The sequence below is a fragment of the Furipterus horrens genome, unplaced genomic scaffold, assembly GCF_987537825.1.
Source record: "Furipterus horrens unplaced genomic scaffold, mFurHor1.1.pri manual_scaffold_13, whole genome shotgun sequence".
NCBI classification, from domain to species: domain Eukaryota; kingdom Metazoa; phylum Chordata; class Mammalia; order Chiroptera; family Furipteridae; genus Furipterus; species Furipterus horrens.
The window spans coordinates 36,507,502-36,535,354 of record NW_028327183.1 but is presented as its reverse complement, the minus strand read 5'-3'; the positions used below and the strand labels follow the sequence as shown (position 1 = coordinate 36,535,354).

At 51.1% G+C, this 27,853-nt stretch overlaps 2 protein-coding genes across 5 annotated transcripts; both read right to left on the bottom strand.

Annotated features, from left to right (window-relative positions):
* Positions 1 to 1,356: 1,356 nt before the first annotated feature.
* On the bottom strand, positions 1,357 to 10,242 carry APLP1 (amyloid beta precursor like protein 1). 4 transcript variants are annotated; one of them, XM_090259576.1, is made up of 17 exons: positions 10,011 to 10,241; positions 8,992 to 9,135; positions 8,079 to 8,211; positions 7,763 to 7,875; positions 7,398 to 7,531; positions 7,107 to 7,288; positions 6,528 to 6,658; positions 6,087 to 6,161; positions 5,075 to 5,233; positions 4,868 to 4,996; positions 3,886 to 3,985; positions 3,014 to 3,121; positions 2,732 to 2,806; positions 2,472 to 2,542; positions 2,171 to 2,233; positions 1,899 to 2,042; positions 1,357 to 1,782 (listed from the first exon to the last, which is right to left on the bottom strand). In XM_090259576.1, the coding sequence occupies exons 1-17, from the start codon at positions 10,161 to 10,163 to the stop codon at positions 1,684 to 1,686; spliced, it is 2,013 nt and encodes a 670-aa protein (XP_090115702.1). In that variant the 5' UTR covers positions 10,164 to 10,241; the 3' UTR covers positions 1,357 to 1,683. The 4 variants fall into 4 exon arrangements, with proteins under 4 accessions (XP_090115702.1, XP_090115703.1, XP_090115704.1 ...); XM_090259577.1 differs by having other exon boundaries at positions 2,732 to 2,755; XM_090259578.1 differs by lacking the exon at positions 2,732 to 2,806.
* Positions 10,243 to 12,083: 1,841 nt separating this feature from the next.
* KIRREL2 (kirre like nephrin family adhesion molecule 2) lies at positions 12,084 to 19,247 on the bottom strand. The gene is made up of 16 exons (XM_090259070.1): positions 19,191 to 19,247; positions 18,931 to 18,958; positions 18,564 to 18,713; positions 17,872 to 18,021; positions 17,548 to 17,708; positions 16,971 to 17,121; positions 16,623 to 16,728; positions 16,368 to 16,516; positions 15,928 to 16,055; positions 15,705 to 15,837; positions 15,325 to 15,425; positions 14,949 to 15,168; positions 14,381 to 14,485; positions 13,931 to 14,034; positions 13,549 to 13,614; positions 12,084 to 12,458 (listed from the first exon to the last, which is right to left on the bottom strand). The coding sequence occupies exons 1-16, from the start codon at positions 19,245 to 19,247 to the stop codon at positions 12,126 to 12,128; spliced, it is 2,142 nt and encodes a 713-aa protein (XP_090115196.1). The 3' UTR covers positions 12,084 to 12,125.
* Between the last annotated feature and the right edge of the window lie 8,606 nt (positions 19,248 to 27,853).

The window sequence follows — 27,853 nt, the reverse complement described above, 5'->3', positions numbered from 1 at the left end:
CTGGTAAGTTGTGGTAAAATGCACAACTGACTGCAGCCACATGAGTGGCCAAAGCAAGATAACAGAGCTGCCCAGCTGGGCCCAGGCCAGATTGAAGAACCATAAAAAAGTAAGTGGTGGTTATTGTAAGCCTCACGACTTAAGGTGGAGGCACTGGCACATGTGTGCTTGGTTTGTTGTCCATGAGAGGCTGAACGGTATCAACTGGAATTTTGCGGTGCACATACTGAATACCATATGGGACAGCCACAAATTATGGGACAGTAGGTTAGCAAAATGGCCAAGAGTATGGGCGCTGGAAGCCAGTTTCTCTGGCCTTTCCTAGATGGTGACCTTAGAAAAGTGATGTAACTTCTCCTTGCCTCCGTTTTCTTATCTATGAAGGAGGATAGTATTAGTACCTACTTCATGGGTAGAAGTAGTGATGAAGTATGCCAATAAATATAAAGCCCTTAGAGCAACACCTGGCACAGGGTGAGTTCCATATGAGTGTTTGTTGCCATATCATTTTAAAATTTATTGAACAATACTTGCAAAGTGGCAGGCACAGTTCTAATGTCCCCACAAATACTAACCCTTTTAATTCTCATAGCAACCCTCTTGTGACAGGTAACAACATAAGTAGAGAGATAACTACAACATGTCACAAAATGGGACATGTGAGGGTATAAATTCCAACAGACACTTGCAAATACCATATAACCCTCTCTAGGACACATGACTGGAATTCCCACACCCTAGGGGGGGGGTTCCTACAGTCTCCCCAAGAAGTTGTGAAGACTTGGAAATGGTAAGAGTGGTTTAAGATTCCTTGGGCCCTCAGTTGGACTCTCATCCCTTGCATTGAAAGGCCACAGTTTCAATTCCCAGTCAGGGCACATACTTAGGTTGTGGATTCAGTCCCTGGTCAGGGGCTCATGTGGAAGGCAACCAATCGGTGTTCCTCTCTCACATCAATGTCTCTCTCTCTCTCTCTCTAAAACCAATAAATGTATCCTTGGGGAAGATTTAAATTAAATTAAATTGAAATCAATAAAATAAAATAGTTATTTAAAAAAAAGATTCCCAGGTCCCCATCAGGCTCATAGGTTGGCGGTGGATGCTGTGTGTGTGATTATGTATGACAGAGTAGGAGACAGGGGAAACTTGCCAGAGCCCAGCTTCCTGGGTTTACCCTGGAACCCAGCAGGTATTCTATTCAGCATCAAGGAAAGCTCCAGGGTGGGCACAAAGAACCTATCCTAGGACTCTGAGCCCCTCTCCCCAGGCCTCGCCCAGATTTAAAGATCCCTGGGTGGGGATGCACAACAGCGGAGCTATGATTACTCACTGATTCCCCAGGAGAGATGCAGGATGGCCTGGTGGGAAAGAGGACTTTATTGGGATGTTAGTGGGCAACACGTGGGAGGGTGAATTCCAGGGACCAAGCTGGTAGTTACATTAACGAACAATAAATTAACTTACAAAATAAATTAAGGTGAGGAGATCCCAAGCAGGGAGGCAGCTGGGGATATCTTAGGGATGGGATTTGGAACTGGAAAGGGGAAATAAGAATTTCCAGCCCCCTCACGAGGCTGTGAAACGAACTTTTTCAAGACCCCTTCCCCAGTCTGGGACTTGGGGCTCTCGGGTTCCAGGAAGAGGAAAGGTCTGAATTCAGCCAAATGGGTGAAGGGGGCTGGTTCAGGGTCGTTCTTCCAGGAAGCGATAAGTAGGGTTCTCATAGCCATGACGCTGCAGTTCACGCAGCTGCTGCTCCTCCAGGGTCAGCATGGGGTCCACCTGCAATAGGAGCAGGGGAGGAATAGTGGAGCACAGGGACCTGACCACAGATCTTACAGCTCCTCCACACCCAGGCTCTGGAATCCCTCCCCTTACTGCATCTTTACATCTCTCACCTCCACCACTCCATGGCTGATAGCCCCGTAGGGCTTCTTCCTGCGCAAGAGCAGCACGGAGAGAACGATCAGGGAGCCCCCACCTGCTCCCATGATCAGCAAACCGGACACAGCCTCTCGGGACATCCCTGTTCCGGCTGGTGCCTACAGATAGAGATGAGGCAGGGGTCATCTTTGAGGCTCACCAGGGCCCAGTGTGGCTCTGGAAGTCACAGCCTAGGCACTGACCTCTGACCTCTTCCCCTAGGTACCCCAAATATTCCTCCTCTTACCAGCTCATCTCTCTGAATCTCCGATGAATGGGAAGGAAAACCCCTTGGAACAGACATATTCACCTGGGGGAGCAGGAGGAGTCAGGAATCAAGGCATCTGGGCCCCTGCCGCCACCTCCCCTAGTGCCAAAGAGGGCATCTCCCAGCCCTCATCTTCCCCACAATCCTGAAGTCCATGTCCTCAGTTACCTCTTCCCTTAACGAAGGAATCCAACCCCATAGCACCCTCCTCCTTCAGACCTTTGAGACCAGGCCCCATCCCCAGGCCTCCTTCAGAAGCCCACAGGGCCAACTAACTTACCTTCCGCTCATACTGTTCCAGGGGAGACAGCTTCTCTTTCCCTGGGGGTGCAGCATCTTGTCCTGTGGACCCTACCCCCCAAGTCCTTGCTCATTCCTGAGAGTCCAGAGTGGTGCTGCCCCAACCTGAGGAGGGCGTCAGAGGGGCACCGGACTCTACTCCAGTAGGTTTGGGGTTTCCAGTATATCGACCCTTTTTAATTTTGGGTTCAGGGACTCAATGGGATTTGGTGGCAGGGGTCTACTCTGAGAGATACTCACCTTTTGGAAGGGCCATGGGGGTGTCTGTTGGCAGCCAGAGAAGGCAGGGGGAACAGTGAAGAGAGGAGAGCTTCACTAAAGAAAAGGTGGAGAAATACCCTCCCAGGGTCCAAGGCAGGAGGATCAAGGATGCTACAGAGGCCTCAACAACCTTAGACATTCCTCTTCATCTTCTCCCATTCACTGTGGTAGCTGAGACACCCCCAGACTTTGGGGGATTAGAAATTAGGTTGGGGGTCTGTCTTCCAAAATCTGAGATTATCTGTATTTGGGTTAACTCACCGTCCTTGGAATCCAGAGGCTGCAGCCCTCCCTTGTCCTCAATGCTGCTCCCAGGGGCAGGGACTTCCAATTCACTGGGACTCAGATGTTCAGAGTGGAGGAGTTCCTCTGAGGGAAACATGCAGAAAGGCGATGGAGGTCATGAGCATAAGGACTACACACACACACACACACAAACTGGATGAATGGATAGCATCTTAGTAGTAAAGTAATTGGGGGTAGCCATAAGCGTAACCTGGGAAAGAGGGGAGCTGGCTAGAGGCACCCCTGGCAGGGAGGATAGAGGTTGAAGTTGCAAGAGAATGGCTTCCTTGAAGAGCAGGAGAATCAGGGTTTGGTGTGGGACATGCAGAGGAAGTCACAGTAGACCTGGGGCTATGATAAGTCACACCATCTGGTATTCATGCCCTTGTGTAGGCTCCTCCCTTTGGATCTGAACTGGGTTTGTGACTTGCTTTAGCCAACAGAATGTGGGCCCGTGTCTTAAGAAGACTTAGTAGCTTCCACTTTCATTTTTGGGGAGCCTGAACCACAGTGTAGGAAGTCCAGGCACCCTGCTGGAGAAATGACATAGAAGGACTCCCTGGAGAAGAGATGCCTGAGCCCACAAGAGGTAGTGAGGCCCAGTTGTGCCAAAATCCCAGCCCCTCTCTTATCTGCTAGCTGCATGCCTGACTACTGGCAAAATCAGCAGAAGCACCCAGCAGAATCCAGGCCAGAATCATGAGCAAAGAAGATGATTGATTTAAGCCAGTAAATTCTGGTGTTTGTTACACAGGAATGGATAAATAAAGTGGGGGAAGGGTCAAAGACTGGGAGTCAGGATCTGCTCTTAGAGATCTGGAATGGGAAACAGGGGCATATGTACTCACCAATTTGGGGCCGCAGCTCTTGAGCCAGGCGGGGGTTCTGCTCAAGCAGCCCCAGGCTCTGATTCATCCTTTCCTCGATTACTTGAAGGTGGGTCTGCACCTGTAGGGGAGTGAGTGTGAAGGATCTGGGAAATGTAGGCCAGATAGAGATAGGGAAACTGATGCAGAGTGAAGGAGGGTGAAGGAAGGGCAATAGGGTTCAAGGAAAAGTAGCACATACTGTTGACAGGAAAGAAGGTAGAAGAGCCAGGAATTGCGCTAGAGGAGGAAGGAAATTGGAGGAGAAGAAGCAGAATAAAAGAAAAGGAAAAGATGTACAGGGATAGGAAGTGAGAGGCTGGGGAAAGGATGTAAGGCAGGAGGGAAAGGAGTAGCTATTAGGAAAAGTGCAACAGGAGACATGATAAATATAGGATACAAGGAATGTGGTATAGAAAATAGGAAATAAAGGCAAGTGGGGAGGAGAAGCAGATAATAAGATCTGGTGAATAGAAAGTGAGGTTTGAAGGGGTTCCAGAAAAGGAAGTAGGATTGGAGGGTTATATAGAAATGACGTGGTTCAAGGGCAAGACTTGGAGCTCAAGAATAGGAAGAGAACATCCAAGAAACAGAGTTAGGATCTGAAGGCACAGAACAGAGATTCCAGGGGAAACAAGTGGGGTTAGGGAAAGAAAAAAATGAAGCACAACAACAGTGTTTTAGGCACAGGAGGGGGGTTCTGAGAGAGCAAGTAGAAATCCAAGAAACAAGAAGGGTATCAAAGACACAGGATGGGGGGTGGGCAGTGTTCCAGGGTCAGGAAGTAGGAATCCAAAGGACTCAAAATGGTCCCAAGGCACAAAAGAGTTCTAGGAAGAGGAAGGAGGTCCAAGAGACAGAAAGAGGATCTGAGGGACAAGAAAAGAGTCTGAGGCATGGGGTCCAAGAGACTGGGATCTGAGAGATAGTAGAAGGTATTTGAGAGCCAAAAGAATCTGAACACCTGGAAGCTCATCTGCTGGGCCTTCTTGGGCTCCACGGCAGCCACATGCTGGTAGTGTCGTAGTGTGTGCCTTTGCTCCTTCTGCTCTGCACGGAAGTAGCGCCGCAGAGCCAGCAGGACGCGCTCTGGCTGTGGAAGGAATGAAGGCTGCCTAGGCCTGCCTCAGCCCTTTCCATCCCCTGCCCTCTACCCCCACAGCTCCCACACCTGAGGCGGATTTCCCTGCAGTGCTGCCAGGAAACTTTCCAAAGCAGCGCGGCGCTGGTCATTGATAAGGGCGATGACTCGGATGGCATGGGTCTCCACCAGGCGCTGTCGCTCACCAGACACCTGTTCTTCCAGGGTCTGCAGAATGGACTGGAAGTGCTATCAACGGGGTGGGCACAAGATCAGGAGATGTGAAGATGGGTGAAAGCCTGGGTCAATGGCATCTGGTAAGGCAGGGCTGTGGGGCCAAACAGGGCGGGTGCAATGGGTCTAGGTCTGAGCAGTCAACTCAGGGATGAGACTGGATCACAGGATACTGATTGGAAGGGGTGGGGATACAGGACAGGACTAGGACTACTAGGAGCCAAGCTGGCAGTGTACATTGTACAGTGCAGGAACAATCTAGGAACAGAGGTGGCCTGTGTTAAGGTGAAAGGTAGCAAGTATTGTAGTAAAGGCAGAGCTCTAGGCTTGGGAAGGGCAAACTAGAGATAGACTGTGACCAAATGAGACTAAGGCAGGGTGGGGATGAGGGGGAAGCAAAAGTCAGGAAATGGGCTGACCTGATTGGGGATTACAGGGGGTAGGGCTGAACTAAAGTGAGGTTGAGAGAGATGGGATAGAGAAACAGAAGCCTGGGATTGAGTAAAAGTGGGATTAGAGGGGTAGAACTAAAGTCAGGGGCATCGCCTAACAGGGACAGGAATGCATCAGAGAGAGGGTGAGAAGGACCTGGTTGTGTCTGCAGGAGAGGACTCCAGAGCCAGTTCTCAGAGGTAAGAATCAAGTTAAGGAAGCACAGAACATGGCCAGTCTGAGGACAACAATGGCAGGTCTGACTTAGGCCAGAAGGGGCAGAGCTGAGTGTAGGGGTGAGGCCAAGAAAGTCTGATATAAGTAGGAAGGGGTGGAATTGGATGAGGCTGGGACGAGGCCTGAGCTAGGCTGAGACTGTAGTGCCCCAAGTAGTGGACAGGAATGAGTGACTAGGACTGGCTGGAGGTTGTCCTACCTCATTCAGGGCCTGTCTGTCAGCTTTAGGCAAATTCTTGGACTGGTTGTCTGCCATGGCCCATTCACGCATCACCTGGGGGTGGGGGGAATTTCAGGATTCTAGAATCCACCCTGCTTCACCCAGTGAGCTCCCCAAACCTTCTTCAAGACTTCAGATGCTTCAGATTCCTTAAGTCCCACTTGTTCTTGGGTTCCCAAAAGACAATACTCAGAAGAAATTTCAGGTGGAAGAGTACATGCACCAGAATTTCCTTAGAATCTGGTGGTATCTCAATGGGATTTTATGGTTTAGAAATCCGTTAGGCATGGTGCCATTGAGGGCTAGAGGTTGATAGGGGCTTGGGGAGCCTTTGGAGGTAGTCCCACTTATCCCTGTGAAATTTCCTGGTGTTAGGGGAGCTCTATGTTGTGGGGGATCCTGGGACCCCAGTATCATCACCTCATTAATCTGGCGCATCCTTCGCTCCTCCAGGTCCATCTTGGCCCGCAGGAAACCCTCGTGCTCACTGATTTCTCCAGGCATACCAAAGTACACATCCACACCATCTGTGGGCCTTGGGGTGGGATTCACTGCCATGCCAGGAACCAGGGGGTCAGCCTGAAGCCCGTCTCCAAGTCACCTTTTCTACCCAGAGAACTACATCTTCTAGAGTGCACTGGAAACCACCATGTGTCCACCTGAGCCATAGCTGGTGCCTAACATTTATGGGAAATGTAGTTCTGAACTGGGCCTGTTCTTGAAAAGCTTAGGAATCCATTACACCATCCTCCAACCCAAAATAATCCTTAGGACCTACCAAATGACTCCTCCAATTTCAGGTACCCCTAAATCAACCTTTTCATTCTTCACAGGCCAGACCTTTCACCTCTACTTTATCCAAAACTGCTCTCGCCCCTTCCATTCCCCTCAGTCAGACCTCTCCCCCATAGGTCCCTCCCAAAGCTGTTCCTACACTATGGCCCCCAAATCATCTTCCCTCCAGGGTGGAAGAGACTAGGGATTCAGAAATGGCCTCACCTTTGCTGACCACTGCAGGGGGATGAGAACTTGAAGGCAGGGCTCTTTCCTCGTCTTCTTCTTCAGCCTGTAGGGGCTCCACAAAGTAATCGTCTACCGGCTGTAGGAAGGATTCCGCCTCTTTCTCATCCTCATCCCCCTCTACTCTGCCCACCGGGGGCCAGGACCGGGTGGAGGGGTCACTGAGGGATTAGAAGGTCCAAGGCAATAAGAACATGGGCCCAGGCCCCTGGCTTCCATTTCCTGCCTCAGAAGCCTTGGGATGGGCACAGAAAATTTCCTCCCACTCACCCAACTTCTGTCCCAGACGGGTTGGGGGTCACTGGAGGGGGGCAGCACACATACTCCACGCCTCGGAACCGATCCATGCCACAGGGCAAAAGCATGCCTGAGCCATGCAAGATGAGACCCTGGGAGCTGCAGGCCTGTAAGAAGAATAGGTCCAGGTGCCAGGATTGTGGGGTGGAAGAGGGTTAAAGAGAGGCCTAGATGCCTGAGTCTTGGAGGCTGATGGGGCTGGGAGCCTGAGTTCCTGGTTCTGTCCTGGTTGGAAGAAGGAAGCGAGGCCTAGGGTCTTGGGTTTTGAAGGAGGTGGGTGTTAGGGGACTGGACTCCTGGGTTCTGGGGGCTGAGAATGGATGAGCCAGGGTCCTGACCTCCAGTGCTTCCTGATGCCTCCGGGTTGAACTCTCACACTGATCCATGCGCTCCTGGTGTAAGAACTGGCAGCCTTCTGGTACCAGCAGGGCCTCACTCACGAATTCGACCGCTGGGGAATGGGGGCACCAGAGTGAGACCCTCCCACAGTCACTGGCTTCACCCTCCTCAGAATCCAGATTTTTTAATCTTCAGAAGTTTCTCTGCGCCACTCAGGACCCAGGCATCCAACTCCCTAATGTGAGCCTTGAGGCCAGGGCCCAGAATCGGCCAGAGACCTCCACCCTCATTTCCCTCCCCCAGCCTGTGACTCACGCAGGCAGCGGAAAGGCACAACCTGGTGGTGAGGGTGGGCACAGTGGCCACCCTGGGCACCGCCGCACCAGCGCTCCATAGGAATGGCCTCCGTCGCCTGTTCCACACGTGCAATCTGCAGTTCCGGATACATCTGGGGGCACCGAGTGGAGCGATCAACACACTGTCCTGCCCCTACCAGTCGCGCTTCTCTACTGTCTGTTCCTTTTCAAGGCTCCAGTGTTCACAAGAGATTCTCCCCCCCAGGCTCTGCTTCTCCACAGAACCAGCCTTAAATATCTAAGTCCAGTATTACCACTGGCCACGCCCCCTAGTAACTCCCTTAAAAGCCCCGCCATCCTTAGGCTCCTCCCCTTCGGCCAGTTCCTTTACCAAGGTCCCTCCGTTGCCCGTAAACTCAATTCTGCTAAGCCCACCTCTGTTCTGGTCACCTTGGCCCCCTTCCCCAAGGTTCATCTCTCCGTAGGTTCTAACAACTTTTAAGCCTCGGCTCTTTCCCTGTTTGGCCTCTCAGTAAGTGTCCCTTCTCTTCTCTTCCTTTCATAGCCACGCCTCCTAGCTTTCCACTCTTTCATTGGGCTCAGCTGCTTTTCCTATCTTACTGGTCCCTCGGGTCTTTATTGTCAAAGCCCACCCCCACCCCCCTTTGGCTACATACATCTACTGTTTAAGGAGCCCACCATTTCACTGGGTGGATACGTTCCTTAGCAGGTCTTTGTGCATGGTTCTGCCCTTCCCTAACCTGGAAAAAACAGGTCCCGACCTATCCTATCTTCGCCTCTGGCCACGCCCCCTAGCTTCCTAGCCTTCTTAGATTCCTGGGCTCCCGGCCTTTCGAACATCTAGCTTTCCTAGAGCGACTCCGCCACATCTTTGACTCTCTTTCAAGACCCTCTCCGTAAGTCCGGCCCACCTGTCTGCAGTACTCGAGCACGCGCTGCGGGTCCCGGAGACAGTTTCGGGAGCGCTGCGCGTCTGGTTCCCAGCGGCCAGTGCGCAGGTCCCGATGAAGGGTTAGGCGCCCGCACAGTCCGGCCACCTGAGCGGACCCCGGGGCCTGCGTATGTGGGCGAAGGGGTCAGTGAGGGCCCGGGAGACGCTGGCACACAGGTCCCTCGGTGCTGTGCTCCCTAGGACCCAGATGTTTAAACCCCAGAACCAACCCCCTCCACCAAGTTCAGCACACCCGCCTCCGTAGAGGTACGGTTTCCTGAGATACAGCTCCTACTGCGCCGGGCACCCCAGCTCTTCTGTTGCTATGGCGACTCGGGTCCCCCAGGATTTTCGAGGCCTTGTGGCGGAGACAAGCTCCACCCTGGCGCAGCCGCACTGGGGCCGTTAGGGGTTAAACCTGAACCGCTGGGGAGGAGGTCAGAACACAAGCGTTCTGCCCCCCACCCCCATCTCTAGCTCTGGCTCCCATTCTTGGGTGCAAAGACGACAGACAAGGTCTGGCTTCAGGGCCCTGCAGGTCTGGACACCAACCAAGGCCCTTGAGGGCTGGAGAGCTACCTCCTGGGTCGGGGGAGCGGTGGCTGGAAGCCTAGACTTCTGGGTCATGGGAGGCTGCGGGGCCCTCATATGGAGGATGCAAAGGGACCCCGATTCTTGGATCTAAGTGTCTTACTGCTTTGTGGATCCTACGTTCAGGTGGGAAGGAGTTGGGGCTGAGTCACTTAGGCCGAGAGGGTCTGAGGGTGCTGATTTATGGGACCAGGAGCCAGTTCCTATGCTGGGGGTCGGAGGAGGCTGGGACAACACCTGATGGGGAACTGGGGCCTGGACTCCTGGGTTGGCAATGCCTAGTTCCCTTAGGGGCGCACGGGGGCCAGCCACCTGGCTGGAAAGACTGCGCTTTCAGCACTGGACCTGTCCGCGTCAGGGCCGGGTCCCGCCCCTTCCCCCATCCACCAGGACCCAACCGGGCCTCACCTCGGCCACGCCGTGGTTCGCACCCGCCAGGCTCCCGACAGCGAGCTGCGCGCGCAGCAGCAGCAGCAGCAGCAATAGTGGCAGCAACAGCAGCAGCAGCGGCGGATCCCGGCGGCGGCCCAGACCTCGAGTGTCGGGGCTGACGTGCCCCATGTCTGGGCTCTCGCGCCCTCACGTCCGCAGCACTCCCGCCCTGCCCTGCCCTGCCCGGCCCCAGCGGTGACAGGAGCTCTCAGCGCAGCCACCACCGCCGCCTCCTCCTCCTCCTCCTCCCACCGCCCTCAGGCTGCGCCAGCGCCGCCAGCCCCGCCCCACGCCAGCCCCGCCTTCCTGGCCAGGACAATAGCGTGGCAGCTCTGCGCAGAGTGTAGCAGCTCCGAAACACCCATGTAGAAACCTGTGTCAAGCCACCGCTCCCTTAAGAGTCCAGTGTCCCACCCCATTCAAGGGCCTAGCCAGGAGCGTAGGTCATGGGCTCCGCGGCTGTGGATTTTGTGGCTTCCCTCTGACCCAGACAACTCACAAATCTGCTTCCTTCTCTTCCAGGGACTGTCAGCATTGGAGAACAACCCGCCCCCACTTCCCCCGCCCCCACTTCCCCCGCCCCAAATAAATTCTCCTTTTGAGATGCCAGGAATACAGGCCTCCAAAATTTCCCCAATCAAGAACAGCAATTGCGACCCAGTCCTCTTCTTCCTCAGATCCAGGAGTCTGGGCCCAGACTGCTCTCAGGAGCAGAGAGACAAAGATCCCAGCCCTTTCCCCCTAGGATCTAAGAGTCCCAGGCCTCCTGCTCTGCTTCCCAAGGGTCTCAAGTGTCTGGAACTTTAATGCCTAGCTCAAGGATCTATGACACAAAGTCCCGATCCCTCTCCCTTTTCTTTTTAAATTTTTTTTTATTTATTGATTTTAGAGAGAGAGGGAGAGAAACATCAATTTGTTGTTCCACTTACTCATGCATTCATTGGTTGATTCTTGTATGTGCCCTGACTGGGGATCAAACCCACCCCTTGGAGTATCAGGACAATGCTCTAACCACTGAACTACCCTCCAGGGATCCCAGGCTCTCCCCTCTTTTTATATTATTTCATTTTTATTTTATTTTTTCCATTACCATTTATCCCCCTTATGCCCTCTTCCACCTCCGCCCCTCCCAGGCACCTTTTTAAAAGATGACCCAAATCAGGTACCTGGCACCTCAGGACAAGGGTCTGGACCTCCATTTTTGCTCTAAGGACCAGGGAATTTCTATTTCCTCACTCCTAGCCTCTCCCACCAAGCCTCCCCTTCAGGTCTTACTGCTTTGTCTCTTCAAATGACAGCATAGAATCCTGTCTTCCCTATGCCCACCAGCGTAGCCCTGTAATGTGTGTGCATCTGTGCATGTATGTGTAGATGTATATTAAAATAACCTGGAGTGCTAAATGGGTAAGCAAGGGGCTTGGGGTGGCTCCTGGTTTTGCTCCTACAGCTACTTCATAGGCTAAGGTAGAGGAAGGGCCTTGGGAAAGATATGATGGATCCCCTTCTTGGCGGAGGGTAATGTCCACCCCCTCCTATGACAGATCTCACCCTGTCCTTACTCCTTGGACCCAGTTCTTCCAAGGCCTTTAAGGAAGGTGGAAGGAACCAAGATGGTGGCTATCTTGGGTTACCGAGGAGTGAACTGCCATCTTGGCTTCACTTCCACTGACCAAGCAAGTGCACCTCAGGGAAAGACGAGACAGGGCCTGATCTGGCCTCTGTCTTAATCTTCCCTAAGTTACCTTTCTTCTTATGCAAGTATCTTCTTTCAGTATCCAGAAACAACTTCCATATCTTCCTCTAACTCCCATCATACCCCATCTCTCTTCCTCTGTAAAGGGACCATTTGGCATCTTGAATCTCTTTTATACAGAAGAATAGGTTGACATAGTGGCCATCTTGCTCCCACTTGGGGCATCTCCTTTAGCTGAACAAACTGTTCCTCAATGTTGTAGGTAATAGTAAAGATCTATCCCTCCCTTCAATGTTTAGTTTTGGAGGAGTAAGGTCACTAACTTGTTCTGGTTCTTCAGAAATCAGGACAATCCATTATGGCAAGTTGAACATCCCAACACTTCAATTGGAGAGATGTCACACATGAGTCTGAAGACGGGAGTGGCTAGGTGTGGGGAAGGCAGCATATGGGAAAGAGGGAGTCCCAGGGGCCATATCTGGGGACCCAATGGATATGGGTTTGATGTAACTGGTAAAAGCTCGAGAATGGGGTGTGATGAGACACCCTGCCTGGGCTCTATAAAGTTTGCAGGAGGAAGGCATGTCCAGGTGCGAACCGAAGTCATAGAAAGGTGTACCCAGAGGTCCAAGGGGGGAGGGTGGTGTCAGGAAGAGGCCTCCTCTGGGGGCTTTACCAAGGCTCAGACTCACACCAACTCCTTGGACCTTGTAGTAACTTTTGGTTGGCTCCTGAGGGGACAAATGGGATTTGTGAGTATGTGAGGGTATAGGGGGATGAGGGCCACTGATGGAGATCAAGCCAGACCTAGTGAGAGGCAAAAGACAGAAACAGGAGCAAGCAGAGACAAAGAGACAGATATGTAGGCAGATATGTAGGAAGACAAAGACAGAAAAACATTAACAAGAGACAAAGGGACAGAAGGAGATGGGCAGAAAAAGGCAGAGACCAGGGTATAGACCTGCTGAGGGGTGGTGGTTTGGAAGGAGCTAGAGAGGGAGCAAAAGAGAGAGACAAGACCAAGATATTTGTTCATGTATCTGTCCAACAGCCCCACAGCTTTGATATTGTGTCATGCCCTGTGCTGCTGCTGGATAGGCCTGGACATGTCCTCATGGACGTACCAGGGAAATGACAGATTACCAGACCAAGCCCAGAGGGGTCAAAGCTGTACTGGGGGAAGTACAGATAGTGGCTGGGACTGTGATGATGTGGCTTGATGGGGCAAGATTATCGGGGCTTTGATGGGGGAAACTTCAGCACAGTGATCAGGCTGTGATGGAGAAGCTCAGATTAGAGTGGTCCTGGCTTTGACAGGTAAAACACAGACAGAATGATAAGGGCTGTGAGAAGGGAAGCATGGGTTTTCTAGAACAAGAAATATCTGAGCTAAGATTAGAGAAATTGAAGGAGATAACTAGGTAGGTATTGGGAAGGAAGGTAGGAATGTTTCAAGCCAGGAGAATAGAATAGTGTGTGCTAGGACAGAGAGAGAGAAGGGACCCTAAAGGTGGGGCAGGTCTGGAGAGATGTAAGGCCAGTATGGGACCTAAGTGGAAGGGGCCTGAGGGAGGCAACCAGGAGGCCTGAAACATGACTGTGATGGGGAAAGCACAGGCAGAGTGAACCCTGATCTGGGGCAGAGTCAGCAATATGCACACTGAAGCTGTGAAGGTGGGTGAGACAGTGCAGGAGGCAGGAGGAAGAGGGCAGAGGGAGCTAGGTCCCTGCTCTTTGGGCAACAGAATAAAAAGGAGAGGACAGAAGCAGGGAGAGAGATGGAGACACAGAGAAGGGAGCCACTCCCCTTTCAACACTCACCTTGGTTTCCAGAGCCTCCTCTTCATCCAGAACCAGGTCAGTGTGATCTGTGTGCATGATGGGGCCCTGGGGTAGGGTGCTTAGTGAGGTGGGGGTAGTCAAAGAATCCTCCTGCCCCATTGCCTGACCCCAAGGACCCTCAACTGGGTAGTGGAGGCTAGGCAAGAGGGAGCTTGGGTCTAGACTCAGGAAAACAAAAGGCCCTGGGGACATATTAGGTCTAGGGAATAATTTGGTCAGGGGTATATTTAGATTTGGGGGACATTTGGGTCCAGGATCGATATTGGGACTAGGGCCCAATTTAAGTTTAGAGGCCTGATTGGGACTGGGTTACTATTTGGGTCTAGAGGCACAGTTAGGCCTGGAGACCCTAGCTTCCCACCTGGTCATCACTGCTGCCTGTCCCGTCTTCCTCAGGGCCCTGTGAACTGGAACCATGGCTGCTGCCTGGGATTCGCACCAGGTTCTTTTGCTTGGAGAAAGAGGCTAAGGCCAAGGACAGTGAGGGGGTGGAGGGCAGGAGGCAGAGGTAAGTGAGGCACCTGGGTCAGTTTGTGGAGACCAATGAGTAAGAAGAGAGAGGACTTGGGGGATGAGGTTAGGAGGCTAGGAACCAATGAGAGCCCTCGTTTGGGAGGGCAAGGAGTGTGACCTTGAGGAAGAGGAGTTAGGGCTTTAGGGAGGAAACACAGCCTGAAGGTGAGCCAAGCCCCAATGGGGGCTAGAGAGGCAGCACTGGGGCCAGCTCCCAAGACCAGGCCTGTCAGAGAGCAGGGCAAGGGTGTGTTTGTGTGTGTTGGGGGGGCTGCTGGGGTAGGGCTTGGGTACTGACCCTTGCCTTGGTACCAGCAGCAGAGGGCCACCCCGTTGATGACCATAAGGAGAGTTATGGCTAAGGAAGCCACTCCAGCCACAATCTGCACAGTAGGCAGCAAGTCTGTAAGGAGAAGAGGGAATGGTCTGAGAAGGCTGAGCAGAAGACAGAGGAGGAACTAGGGAATAGGGACTCAGGGCTTGGATTGGGGTCTCTGGGTTTAAAAAGTCACCCAGTTTGGGGGTACCCAAGGTTTGTAGTACCCATGCTTGGGTCCCTGGGATTAAGGGGTCATGAAATTGGGGCTCCCCAGTAAACTCTTTAGCTTTAGGGAACTTAGAATTTGAGGTGCTTTAACTTTGGAGATTCCCTTCTTTGGGGCACCTGAATATGAGGGGTGTCTCAGTTTAGGATTCTGTATTTGAGGGAACTACTTTTGGGGGCTCTCAGGATTTGAGGGACTCAGTTTTGAGGCTCCTCAGGTTTGGGGGTTCTCTGCATTTAAAGGGCCCTTGTTTGCAGATTGTGGCATTTTAGGAGTCCAGGGTCCTCAAATTTTGGGAGCTTTTCAGACTCTGGGTCTCACCTCTACGGCTCAGGCTGACCCAGGTACTTCCCTCACCCAACCGGTTACGGGCACTGCAGTTGAAGCCCCGGCTAAAGTCAGACTCCTGGGTTCCCAAAATGTGTAGTACAGAGATCAGGCCTGGACCCTGTCCAACTCGACCCTCCAGGGCTGGAAATGTCTCCACCAGGAATCGACCCCGTGACCCCTTCTCCAGGAAGCCTTCATCCCAAGACCAGACCTTGGGGTACAAAAGAAGGAGATCAGAAAAGGCTGGGGAGGAAGAGATGTTGCAGGGTTTCGGGAAAATCAGAGATAGTTGCACAGCTTTGGGAGTCTGGCTGAGAGGTCAGGGGTCACGGCTTGGTGGGTCATGAGAACAAGGATGTTTCCTTACCACGGCTTCTGGGGCAGGGGAGGCGAAGACTAGACACTGGAGGCGGGCAGGACCCCTCAGGAAGGCGGGCACGGAGTGCAGGGCGGTCACTACAGGGGGAGCTGGTTTGGAGATTGTAGACTAATCAGAGGAGAGGCCCCGCCCTCCCACCCAAAGCCGGATCAGGCATTCCTCACTAACCCCAACCAACTAGGCCAGGCCCCTCAACAAACTCCAAACCCCTCTGAGGCTCGCTTTCACTAGATCCCATTAGTACTCCCAGGGCCCGCCTCTATAAAGCTTTCCCTTTCAAGGCCACACTTACTCCATTAGACTTAGCCCTCTCTGCCCATCCCTGTCCCAAGACCTGCCCAGTCCCCTAGGAAGCACTGGTTTCTCACCGTTCACAGTCAGCCTAGCCTCCGCAACGCCTCCCCCTAGGCCAGAGAGCCCAGGTTCAGCCCTGCACACATATTCGCCTGCATCCTCTGGCCCCACTGACTGAAGACGCAACATGGTCCCGGAGCCCAGTACCTGGGATATGAAGGGGCGTCAGGGGCAGAAACTTGGGAGGAAGCCCTGTCCACTGCTTGCCACCATCATTAGCCACAGATACGATCTTACCTGTGCACCACCACGGCGGGTCCAGGTTACCTGTGGGAGTGGGTTCCCGCCCCAGAAACAGCTAAATGAAGCGTCTTCTCCCAGGTCTACAGACACGGGCTCTGGCTTTGCCTGCAGAATTGGCCCAACTGGAGGAAAGAAAGGGTCACAAGACCAGGGAGCGCTGCAACTTCTGACCCAGGATCAGCCACTGAAGGACCCAAGTATGGGTCCCCAGTCCACAACCCCGCTCACATGCTCTGACCCGGCCTTCGCCCCGCCTCTACCCCACTTTGGCGTTGACCCGACACAGCCAAAGTCAATGTAGGCATTGACTCCACCTATATCCTATGCCCTCTCAACCTCCTTCCACAGCCCATCCCAACCACTCCCCACCCTAGCCCCCAGCCCATTTCAGCAGGTCCTACTTTGCCCACGTCCGCGGCCCTGCCGAGGCTCACATTGCACATCCAGTGCGGTGCTGCGGTTGGCACTACCCACGGCATTGCTGACTTCACAGGACACTGGCACAGTTAAGAATGAGGCATCTGCCACCACCTCCAACATTGGCCCTTGGGCCCCCAGCACTGGGGAGCCCCCCTTTGCCCACCTGTGGATGTGGTGGGCTGTTAGTGTTGTCTCTGCTCCCCAGGCACACCTACTCATGTCCCAGCCCCAGCCCCTCCCAAGCCCGAGCCTGAGGTAATTTTCCTCACCGATAACCGGTGACAGGAGGCTGGGCCCTGGCCTGGCATAGGAACGTGACCTTCTCTCCCTCCTGTACAGTCTGTGGTTCTGCAGACAGAGTCACCACTGGGGGGTCTGTGGAAGTGGGTCAGTAATCAGCTGTAGCCAAGGACCTCAAACACCTCTCCACCCCAGGAGTGTGGATCCTCAGTTCCCTTTTTCCTCAGAGCTGGGAGTCCAGGCAGGCCTTCAGTTCCGTGTTCCCTCAGCAACCACAGGTCCACAGCTCCCTTTTTCCTTGCACCCTGGAGTCCAGGTACCAGCCACCTCTTCCACCAAGGACTCAGGCTCAGGGCCCAGTGCCCAAGTGCACTTACACTGCAGGCTTAGTGTGATGGTTGTGTCCTTTCCCTCAGGCAGGGCCTGGCTCCGGGCCCGGCAGACCAAGGTGGCTCCATCATCATGGCTGGAAGGGGTCAAAGATAGGATGCTCTCCACTGACCCAGTGGTTCCTTCTTTCAGTAGAGTCTGGAGATTATGAATAATAATAATAATAATAATAATAATAATAATAATAATAATAATAATAATTTCATCTACCCCTTATATAGTGCTTACTATGTGTCAGGCTCTCTGCTAGGCAGTTAGAAGTACTGCTTTACTTAATACTCACAATTACCCTATGAGATGCATATTGATATTATTCTCATTGTACAAATAAGGAAACTGAGGGAGAGAAGAGGTTAAATTACCTATTCATGATCAATCAACTAATGAGTGACTAAGCCAGGTAGTCTGGACCTGGAGTCCTCACCCTTAATTATAAACCAAGGGTCCCAACCCTTTAATCGCTGCCCTCTCATGCCTTTTTCTCCTCTGGGTGACCCCGTGGTCTGAGTGAACCCCCACATTTCCCTGAGTGGGCAAGGGCTGGCACAGGGACTTGCATCTGACCTGGTTGAAGGTGGCCCCATCCAGCTGGACCCCATCTCGAAACCACAGCAGCTCAGGGGTGGGGCGGGCATCCCCATGGCTCCGACAGATCAGGTTTGCAGGAACCCCAACGACCAGAGACACAGAGGGGCCACCCATCACATGAGGGGCTTCTGGGGGCACTGTGGGTGAATCTAGGGTCAGAACTGGATTCTGGGCCCAGAGACCCTGATCTTCCCAGGTCTAACTGACCAATCCTTTGTGTTCCCTGGACTCTGATAATCCCAGATAGGACTAGCTGGCCCTCTGGGAGCCCCTGGGAAGATGAGTGGGCTGGATCCTCACCCAGCACGTGCAATTGGGCTGGTCGAGAACGGAGGCCTGCTTGTGTTGCTTGACATTCGTACAATGCTTGATCCTCCAGCTCCACAGGCCTAATGTGAAGGTTGTGCTGGCCACTGGCTGCATTTCCTGATATCCAGTACCTAGACCACCCTGGAATCAAGGAAGAGGCAGTCACACCATGGTTCTGAGTTCCTAGCCCTATCTCAAAGGTGGGTGCTGGGTCAGGGAAACACTAACCCTCTCCCAACCCAGAGTCACTTCAAACTTGGGGATGATAAATTCAGAAGAAAAAAAAAAAGCCAGAAAACAATCGCCATAAAACTCAGATTAGATGCTACCCCTGGGGTAAAGAGGGAATGGGCTATGACAGGGGAAAGGAATAAGAAGGGCTTCTGGATGTGGGTGGTGGTTCCATGGTGGTCTACTTTATAGTTATTTGGCAAATCTTCCATTTATATTTTATGTGTTTTTCTGAATTTATGTAATATTTTGCAATAAAAACAAAAACTCCAAACCCTATGGGTCACTTCCAAAGTATAAACTAAAAATTCAGGACACCCAAATGTTTACCTGATCCCATTAATTTCCCAAACCTGACAGTATCAAAATAGATGCTTCAGTTACAGCCTAAGCCCAACATCTCCACCCTGGAGCTGGAGCCAGCCCTCCCTGAGTGGAGAGAACAGTCTCACCTGGCAGGTCCCTTTCACCCCCCAGAGCCAGCCCATCCTTAGTCCACTGGACCAGCCCTGAGTATGTGCCCAGGGCACAGGGCAGCCTGGCCTCATCCCCTAGTAGTACCACCAGGTCCTCCGGCTGTTGCAGGAAGTGCGGTGACAGGCCTAGGAGAATGGGAGGTGGGAACAGGGTTCAGCTTAGCACTTCAAGAGCTCCCTCATTCAGGACCCATGACTTCAGTCCCCAAACCCCACTTCCCCCAGTCCCAAAAGCCCAGGCTCCCAGACTTCTCCTCCCTCAGACCCAGGAGAAGCCCTCAGCCCCATTCACCTCAGTAAAGCAGCAACTGACAAACAATCCTCCCGGATATTTACCGCCTACCCCGCCCTTTGCGGTACCTGTACGTGCTCTGAAGCAGAAGAATAGGAGGAGGAGGGCAGAAACCAGCATCCTGAATGTGTGACCCCAAGATCCAGCTGACTTGCCGACGCACTGGCTTCCCTATCAACTGCTTCCTCGAAAGCACACCTTTCACCACTCGGGCCTGGAGTCCCCTTTGAGTCCGACTCTTCACCCCAGGCTAGGTGGCCTCCTGTCCTTGGCCTGGAATTTCCCAAGTCTGCTCAGCCGCTGGCCCTGACACTCTGAAGCTCTGGCGAGGTCCGCGCGATGTCTCGGAGAGACTCGGGAACTCCCATTCGCCCCGGCCCCGGAGCGCCTAACGCCCCTGCGGACCGCCCCCTTTCCATTAAGAAAGTCCCACGGTCGAGACCAGAACGAATGCGGGAAAGCGGGGCGGGGTTCTCGCCTTGGGAGGGGTTCTTCCCTTGGGCTGGCGCCCCAGCCCAATTGAGATCTGGGAGCCGGAACACCTGGATGGAAGGAGGAGGTCTCAGCTGAGTGGGACACCTGCATCCTGCCTGGGTTGCAGGGTCACCGGGCTAAGGAGAAGGGAGTGGAAGAAACTTGCTCAGCCCAAGTCCTGGAGGGACCATGCTGAGTGGAAACCTAGCTATAAATGGGAATCCCTGAGGCCTTGCTGGTTTCCGCACCCAGAGGAGGAGGGATCTAGGGCTCCTCGGAGCCTGAGGGTTAGGAAGGGAGCGCCAGGATGCCTGCAGGGCAGCTTGGACCCCCAGAAGAGGAGAGTTCTTCTCTCCCCCCCCCCAAAACCCCTCCTCAAAATATCCCTCTGTGTGGCTGAACTAAGTGGCTGGAATACAAGGATGCCAGCCTGTTAAACCAAGCACGCCGTGGTCCGGGGACAGCCAGCTGACCTGGAGTCTGCAAGATCCCTTCCCATGTGGGAAGGCCACCCTCCCCTCCACACCCCCACTCTTATTAGGGATTTCTGGACCCAAGGGTAGGTAGGACGACGACCATGTCCTGCTAGAAGCAGCTAGAGGAGCACGAGACCTTCAACCATTGTCCTTCATAAGATGTAAAGGGTCTTAAGTCTGAAAGGGGGGAATTGTTAGTTTTTATTGTTATAAAAAAATAATTAATTAAATTAAAAAAAAGAGAAGAATATAGGAAAAGGTGAAACCAAAGAACTTATATGCATGATCCATGGACATGAACTAAGGGGGGTGAAATTGCTGGGGGAAGGAGGGTACTGGGCAGAGGGGAGCAAAAGGGGAAAAATTAGAACTATTGTAACAACATGATCAATAAAATACACTTAAAAAAAAATCCCTTTGCATGCCTAGTTACCGCTCCAAACCATATGAAGTCCTGAAATCCAGGAATCCAAGCCCCTAGCCCCTCCTTTCCTTAGACCACACAGTAAGGGCTCAGTCTCTCGCTCCCCTTGTCTATGGTTGCCGGGTGACAACTGAGAGGCTGCGGAGCCTGAGCGGGGCAGACAGAGAGTCTGGGAACCTCGCAGATTGTCCTGACAGCTGCATGTGGCCTAGCTGGGGCATTCCCACGCTGCCTGCCCGCCAGGCCAGGCGCAGCACAGCTGCCCAGGCAGGTGGGTGGGACCCCAAGCCAGCTGAGAGGTGACTGTAGACTTGAGACCTTGGGTCTGACATTCCTGAGCCTGCTGGGACTGGGGTCCTCACTCAGGTTTTCTGTTGTTCCTGAGCTCAGATTCTTGTGTGGCAGGGACTTGGACTTTCAGGATTCTAGGGGTTTAGATCTCTGTTGACTGAGAAGCTCTGAGTTTCTGATGAGCTGAGGACTCAACTAGGTCCTCTGCCTGCAGCAGAGTGCAATTGGGAGAGGATGTCAGGGGGCCATAAAATCTGATGTTAAGTCTTAAGAGTCAGTGGATTTAAGCACCAATCTCTGTCCTAACCCCCACACAGGCTGAGGAGGATTTGAAAATCAACAGACGGTGAACATCTGCCCTAAGTTCCGAGCGGCAGGGCAGGGGGAGGAGAAGGAAATGGGAACCTGAACTCTTGGGAATTTGGGGAGAAGGGGTTGCAGGCCTGGACTCCTGCGTTTGAGAGGAGTAGGTCCTATGGGCCCAGACTTCTGGGTCTGGGGGCCTGAACTCCTGGCTTCTCTTTTGGGGATCCAGCACCTGGATTTTGAAATAGGATGAGCTTGGGGTCAGCATGTCCCAGGCTTGGGGAGGAAGTCAGGTAGGAAGGCTGTTTTTCTCACACTTAATATCACTTTCCTTTCCTTTCCTGGCTCTCTGGGGCCACAGGCATGGAAAGATGGAGAGCCTGGAGTCCCAGGAGCATCCAGAGAAGGAAAACAGTCAAAGCGGAGGATGGAAGGTTTGTGCTAATTAAAGACTGCAGCAACTGACAGCTCTACACCCTGGCCCAGATGAACACCATCTGGTGAGAGCCTCTACAACAGAACCTCCAGCTCTGTATCCAGCCCACTTCCCAAATGGTGTGGGAGGAACTTGGAAGAGAAAATGTGGGAGGAGTGCAAGGAGTCAATAATGGGAGTGTAAGGTATAAAGAAGCCATAACTCTCAAACCAGTCGTCGTCGTCGTCGTCGGCAGCCGTCCGTCTCGAGAGACGATGGTGTAGCTTCTTAAGAGTCTATCTGCACCGCCGAGAATGGTTGTGCAGTCCGACTCGGGAGTGACACGGTATCTGTCTCCTCCCGTGTTGAATCGACATCTTGCGATGACGCTAGAGTGTCCTCTCCAGTGAAGCTGAAGCTACAGAGCCTGGGCAGGGTAATATGGAGGGTCTGCTGTTGCCCATGCAGCAGACCTCCCCTCCCCCCCTCTCTTCGCAGCTGAAGGGTCCAAGGGAAAGACGGAGTCAATACAGCTTGGCTTCAGGTGCGCCGCAGGAGTTGCCGGTGTTGACTACAACGTCAAACCGCCTTAGGGACTCCGGCTCCGGATTTTCTGTCGGGGTTTACTCCCTTAGCCTTTCCCCTGAAGAGGTATGCCGCAAGGCAGCGGAGATTTTTTGGAGTCAGAGTTTTCCTTCTCTGATGTGCCCTGACTGGAAGATCGAACCAGCGACACTTAGCTCGCAGGCCGACGCTCAATCCACTGAGCCAAACCAGCCAGGGGCGTCTCAAACCAGTAAGAGATAATTAACAGGTGAATCATGGAAAAGGAGCGAGAAAATGACATTCCGCAGCTCCTCACACATACCTCTGCATTGAAAAAGAGGAAGATTGTCATCACCAAACACAGAGAAATGGGATGATGTAGCTAGATAACTTTGCAAATAAGTTGGAAATAGACCTATAACTAGATTACCCTTAGTTAACCACACCCTGAGTTAAGTAATTATGTTCGATTGTGAACCCAGATTAACCAGTAATGGAGAAATTGGGGAGAAGGAGAAGGGAGGGGGAGCTAGTTGCATTAGGGAGGGGGAGCTAATCATGTTAGTATAAAACCAGTTTCCTTTGTCTACTTCGCGCGCACATGCTCCTGGCTGGCGGTATGCCCAACTCTGCAGACTCATCAGTAAATGCCTCGCTTTGCTGCTCAAGTCCTATGTCTCATATTTTTTTTTGTGTGTGTATGAGCATTTCTCACAATTTGGGGGCTCGTTTGGGATCCTCTGCCTTTGTGCAAGAAGGGGCTCTGAGCTGAGGCAGGGAGATGTGTCCTACCCACTTTTGGGAGGCCCGCTCAACCCAAGGCCCACCCCCCTCATAGTGTCTGGAAACAGATCCAAGACTTCTTGTTGGGACAGCAGTAGAACCGACGCAGGGGTTACACCACAGTAACCAGGCAACCTCGTGCACAGGCCGAAGTAAGAAAATTGGATTAATTACTGCTTTGGTGAATGGGCATCCTTGGAGATTGAATGTGTGTGTGTGGCTGAGGGCTGTGAGCAAGAAACTTCCAATATGGCAGGGGTTGAGCTCACAGGTTTGTGTGCAAGAAATCTCCAGTATGGGGCGTTGAGTACACAAGGTGTGGACAAGAAACCTCCAATAAGGGGAGTTGAGTTCATGGACCATAGGCAAGAAACCTCCAATATGGGGGGTTGAGCTCATGGCATTTCTGTATACAAGAAATCTCCAGTAAGGGGGATTGGGTGTTTGGGGTCTGTATACAAGAAACTTCCAGTATGGGGGGTTGAGTATACAGGGTGTGAGCAAGAAACTTCCAAAACGGGGGTTGAGCTCATGGGTTTGTGTTCAAGAAGTCTCCTGTAAGGGGGGTTGAGGACAGAACCAGATTCAGCCACAGCCACAGGAATCAACTGAGGATGGGAAATAAAAATTCTAAGCTTAGGGAAACTAAAGAATTAGGGAAAATGTTAGAGCATTAGGGAGAAGATCCCCAGACCTAGAATAAGGAAAAACAGGAAATGGTGAAATATTGCTATCTCCTTTGGCCAAAGGAACCCAATAAGGGACAATCTGTTTTCTGGCCCCAATTTGGGTCTGATGAAACTTGGGTTTGTCAAGCCCTGATCTTATACATGAGTGATCAGGCATCAGCTTCTAAGGAAGAGAAGGAACATGCTCTCTGCTAGTTACAACCTACCAGAAGGTCTACGGGTCTCTTCCCTGTAAAAGAAAAAGAGGATAAAGACTGGGACCCTCTGTCCTGTCTCTCGCCGCCTTACGGCCCTGGCCAACCAGCAGCCAACTGGGCACAGGACCCACAGACAGACAGTACAGACGGATCAGGCCAAGGACACCTAACTGGTGCCCAACTGGTAGCCGTGCCCGCAACACCCATGGTGCTGGTGTGAACTTACTCTAGATTAAGAAAAGAATTAGAAGAATGTAAGCAAGACCTGAAGAACTTTCCCATTCCCTCAGAGCAGCCAATGTTTCCCCTCAGGGAGGTCTCCATGGGCCCAGGATAAATTGGATATGTCAAATACTCCTTCAACAATCACTGAAGTTAGAAACTTCAAGCACGATATGAAGCACTTAGTAGAGGACCCCTTTGAATTGGCAGAACAATTAGATCAGTTCCCTGGACCCAGCATATACATGTGGACGGAATTAATGTCTATACTAGACATCTTCAGTGGGGAAGAGAAGGGAGTGATCAGATGGGCTGCTATGAGGATATGGGAAAGGGAACATCCTCCCGATCAGGGAATTGTCCCGGCCAAACAGAAGTTTCCCAGTATAGACCCTGAATGGGATAACAGGCTGGAGGATGGGGCTAAGATGAGAGACCTTAAGAGTCTTGTCATCAGGGGAATCAAGGAGTCCGTTCCCCAAGCACAGAATGTCTCCAAGGCATTTGAGATACAGCAAGAAAGAGATGAAACTCCATCAGCATTTCTACAGAAGTTCAGGGACCAGATGAGAAAGTATTCTGTTCTAAATCCAGAGAATGCTGTTGGGCAGGGACTCTTAAAAGTCACCGTTGTAACAGAAGCTGGCCAGATTTTTGTAAGAAAAAGCAGAAGGTAGATAAATGGGCCAGAGAGAACAATTGAAAAACTCCTCAGGGAAGCTCAGAAAGTGTACATTAGAAGAGAGGAGGAGAAGCAGGAACTTCAAAAAGCTGCAGGATATCTCTGCAAATCTAGGAACTTTTAGCTGCCAGATACTGAGTTTGAGTATAGTTCTTCACAGTGTGGAAAAGGACAAGGATTGGAAGCATGTTATGGTTAAACCTAAAGAAGTAAAGCGTATTTAGAAAGTTTGTGAATGTTGCAGAAGGTCTGTGGAAAGTCGTAAGGATAAAAAGGAAACAGTTATGGAAATTTTAAACCTGGGAAAAAGAAACCTCAGCTGCCTGTGTTCTGATTTTATAAAAGCGTATTTTGGTCTGTTTTGTTGCAGAATTCTCTGTATCTGTTTTTGACCAATGAGACCTAAGAAAGGTCATCTGTAAACCAATCAGTGAAAATTTCTTTTGAAACCCAGGGCCCAGGAAAGGTCATTCAGGGCTGATGAGCATTCCAGCCTGCGCAAGTGAACACATCTCTGCCAAGGGCACATCTCTCTAGGAGGCCAGTGGACATACTGGAGAGAAAGGGCCTAGCTATCTGTGTTTTGAATTATTGCTCTGTTTATGCTCTGAAAGGAAAATTTGAGGTTTCCCAGGGAAAGTTAAAACTTAACATGAAAGGAAGGGAACCAGGGAAAGTGTAAGGCATAAAAATGAAAAAAGTTTGTTAGAAGTTTATAAAAGTTTTTAAAAGAAATTGTATGGTTTTAGTAATGAAATATATAATGCATAGAAATGCAATTTTGAAGGACAGGGATTTTCCTTCATGCCTTTTATATTTTTTTCCCTACCTGAACCCTCCAGTATTAGGCATTCTATGGAAGCAAGAAATGACATAAGTTTCCTTTGCATAAAACTAATAAGACCAGTTGCTAATGGTGGTTTTATCAGCCAAGGCTTTGACTGGGATGTCATGCCTGAAGAAGGCATACCTAGGCTCTGGTTGTTAACAGAAAGTGCTGAGGAACAGGAATTGACTCTCAAGGCTAATAAAAGCCAAGAAGGAAAAAGCCTGATATGCTGGTTCATTGTGCGGTTCGTGGTAATTTTTCTAGGTGAGGAAAGAAGGTTGCTTTTGTGAAAGATGGCTATGAGGAACCTTAAGGCACAATGGAAAACTTGAAAGACTTGTAAAAAGCATGGGCTTTACAGGCAAGGCCAGATGTCAGGTGTGTGGCTCAGCTTCTGTGCCCAGAGGGCAGACTGAAGGTCAACCTGAAGGTTCCTCCTGTGAGTTCCAGCAAAGCAGACTTAAAAGATTATATGTGATCAATTGCTGCTCTTGCTGTGTTTATGCAAATGAACAGGCTAAATTAAAACTGGACTTACTTAAGTCCCTTTAATGACAAGCAGGGTAATCTTAAGGAGAAAAATCATGATTTGAGGAAAATCACAATGCTCAGTGGTAGACTATAAACTAGTGCAGCTGTCTTTAAAACTTTATTTTCATTTAGAAGTTAAAACTAGGTTTGTAACATCACCAAAATTTTCCATCTACATGCAAGGAGGACCTGTCAAATTGCCACTGTTAAATATCATTCCAGCAAAGGCCCTGGGGCTGGATGTCTCTACAGTCTTACAGATTCAGAGGCTGGTTTGTGGGTTATGTTGTGTGAATTAACGTGTATATTTTTCTTTCTTTTTGCATAGGGCATAAGCCTATAATCTCATTACCTGAGTAATTGACTGTATGTATAGGCCTCACTTAAGAAGCTCATCTGCATCACTGCCTCCTGAGACTCAATGGTTTGTCTGACTTAAGTGGTTGGGTTGGTAAAGTGTGGGGCAGTCTGTGGGCTTCACGTTAAAAGCGTTTTCTCTTTTTCTGTCTTATAGCTTAGACAGAAAGGGCCCAGAAGTCTGAGAAGGGGGAAATCCTAAAATATTCTCCTCAGCCAAAACTAAGTTTAGTGGACTAAAGGGCTTTGAACAGGTGTGACATGTCTTGCACACCTTCTGCCAAAGAAGCCATTTTTTTCCATAATGTGAGACATTAAACATTAACCCCTGCCTGTTGTCATTTAGTGGCTATAATTTTAATTATGCCTTTTAACCCTGTTGCCAAATCTATTGCCCCCAGAATATGACAAAGATGCTAGTTTGTTCAGCAGTGCCAGCCCTTAGAAACTGAGCATGCCACTGCCCAGGGACAGCCAATCGACCTGGACTTTACAAAATCCTTCTCCATGTGGGAAGGCCACCCTCCTCTCCTCACTACCACTCTATTAGGGATTTCTAGACTCAAGGGTAGGTAGGACAACGGCCATGTCCAGCTTGAAGCAGCTAGGGGAGCATGAGACCTTCCCCCATTGTCCTTTATAAGATTATAAAGAGTCTTAAGTCTGAGAGGGGGGAATTATTACAAAAGGAGGTCCCCCAAAATTCCCCAGAGCCTGCATTTGGGTTGGGGGCGGGGGGAGAGGAAAGCTTTAAGATGCCTCTGTATAGCTATGACTGGTGGCTAGTATCTTAGTTATACAAATGACTTTGGTTCTTCCAAGGTTCCGAGGAGATGGAAAGGATTTTGACTCTAAAATAGTGACGAAAAAAGGGTTCAATATACCCTGGTGGATCATTCAATCCTCACATCTATATCGATGCCATTGGGGCCCCTAAAGGAGTTCCAGATGAGTTTAAGGCTAGGAATCAAATAGCAGCAGGATTTGAGTCAGTCCTCTTCTGGTGGTCAGCAGTTAATAAGAATGTTAATTAGGTACACTATATTTATTATAATCAGCAGAGATTTATTAATTATATGAGGGATGTTATAGAAGAAATAGCTCAACAGTTAGATGCCACCAGTCAAATGACCTGGAAGAATAGGATGGCACTGGATATGATGCTAGCAGAAAAAGGAGGTGTATGTGTAATACTCATGGATAGTGTTGCACTTTTATCCCCAATAATACAGCTCCTGATGGGACTATCGCTAAGGCTCTACAGGGACCAAACACCCTAGCAAATGAACTAGCAGAAAACTCAGGCATTGACAATTCTATAACAGGATGGTTAGAAAACTTGTTTGGCAATTGGGAAGGAATGATCACATCAGCTCTTGTCTCCCCTCCCTCATTGTAGTAGCAGGCATCCTTGCTTTACTGCTTTAGGCTGCTGTATTATTCCCTGCATCAGAGGTTTAGTTCAGAGATTAATTGAGACTGCACTAACTGAACAGATGCCAGTAATTTACCAACAGAACAATCTCCTCCATCTGGAGGCTGAAGAATATCCTTGTTATGAGGCAGAGAGAGTCGAGAAGTCCTCATGAGTTTTGAAGGGACAAATTAGAGGTTTGAGTAGTCAATTTTCCAAAAGAGACAGGGAAATTGTAAGGGATAAAGAAGCCATGACTCTCAATCCAGTAAGAGATAATTAACAGATGAATCATGGAAAAGGGGTGAGGAAATGACAGTCCGCAGCTCCTCACACAT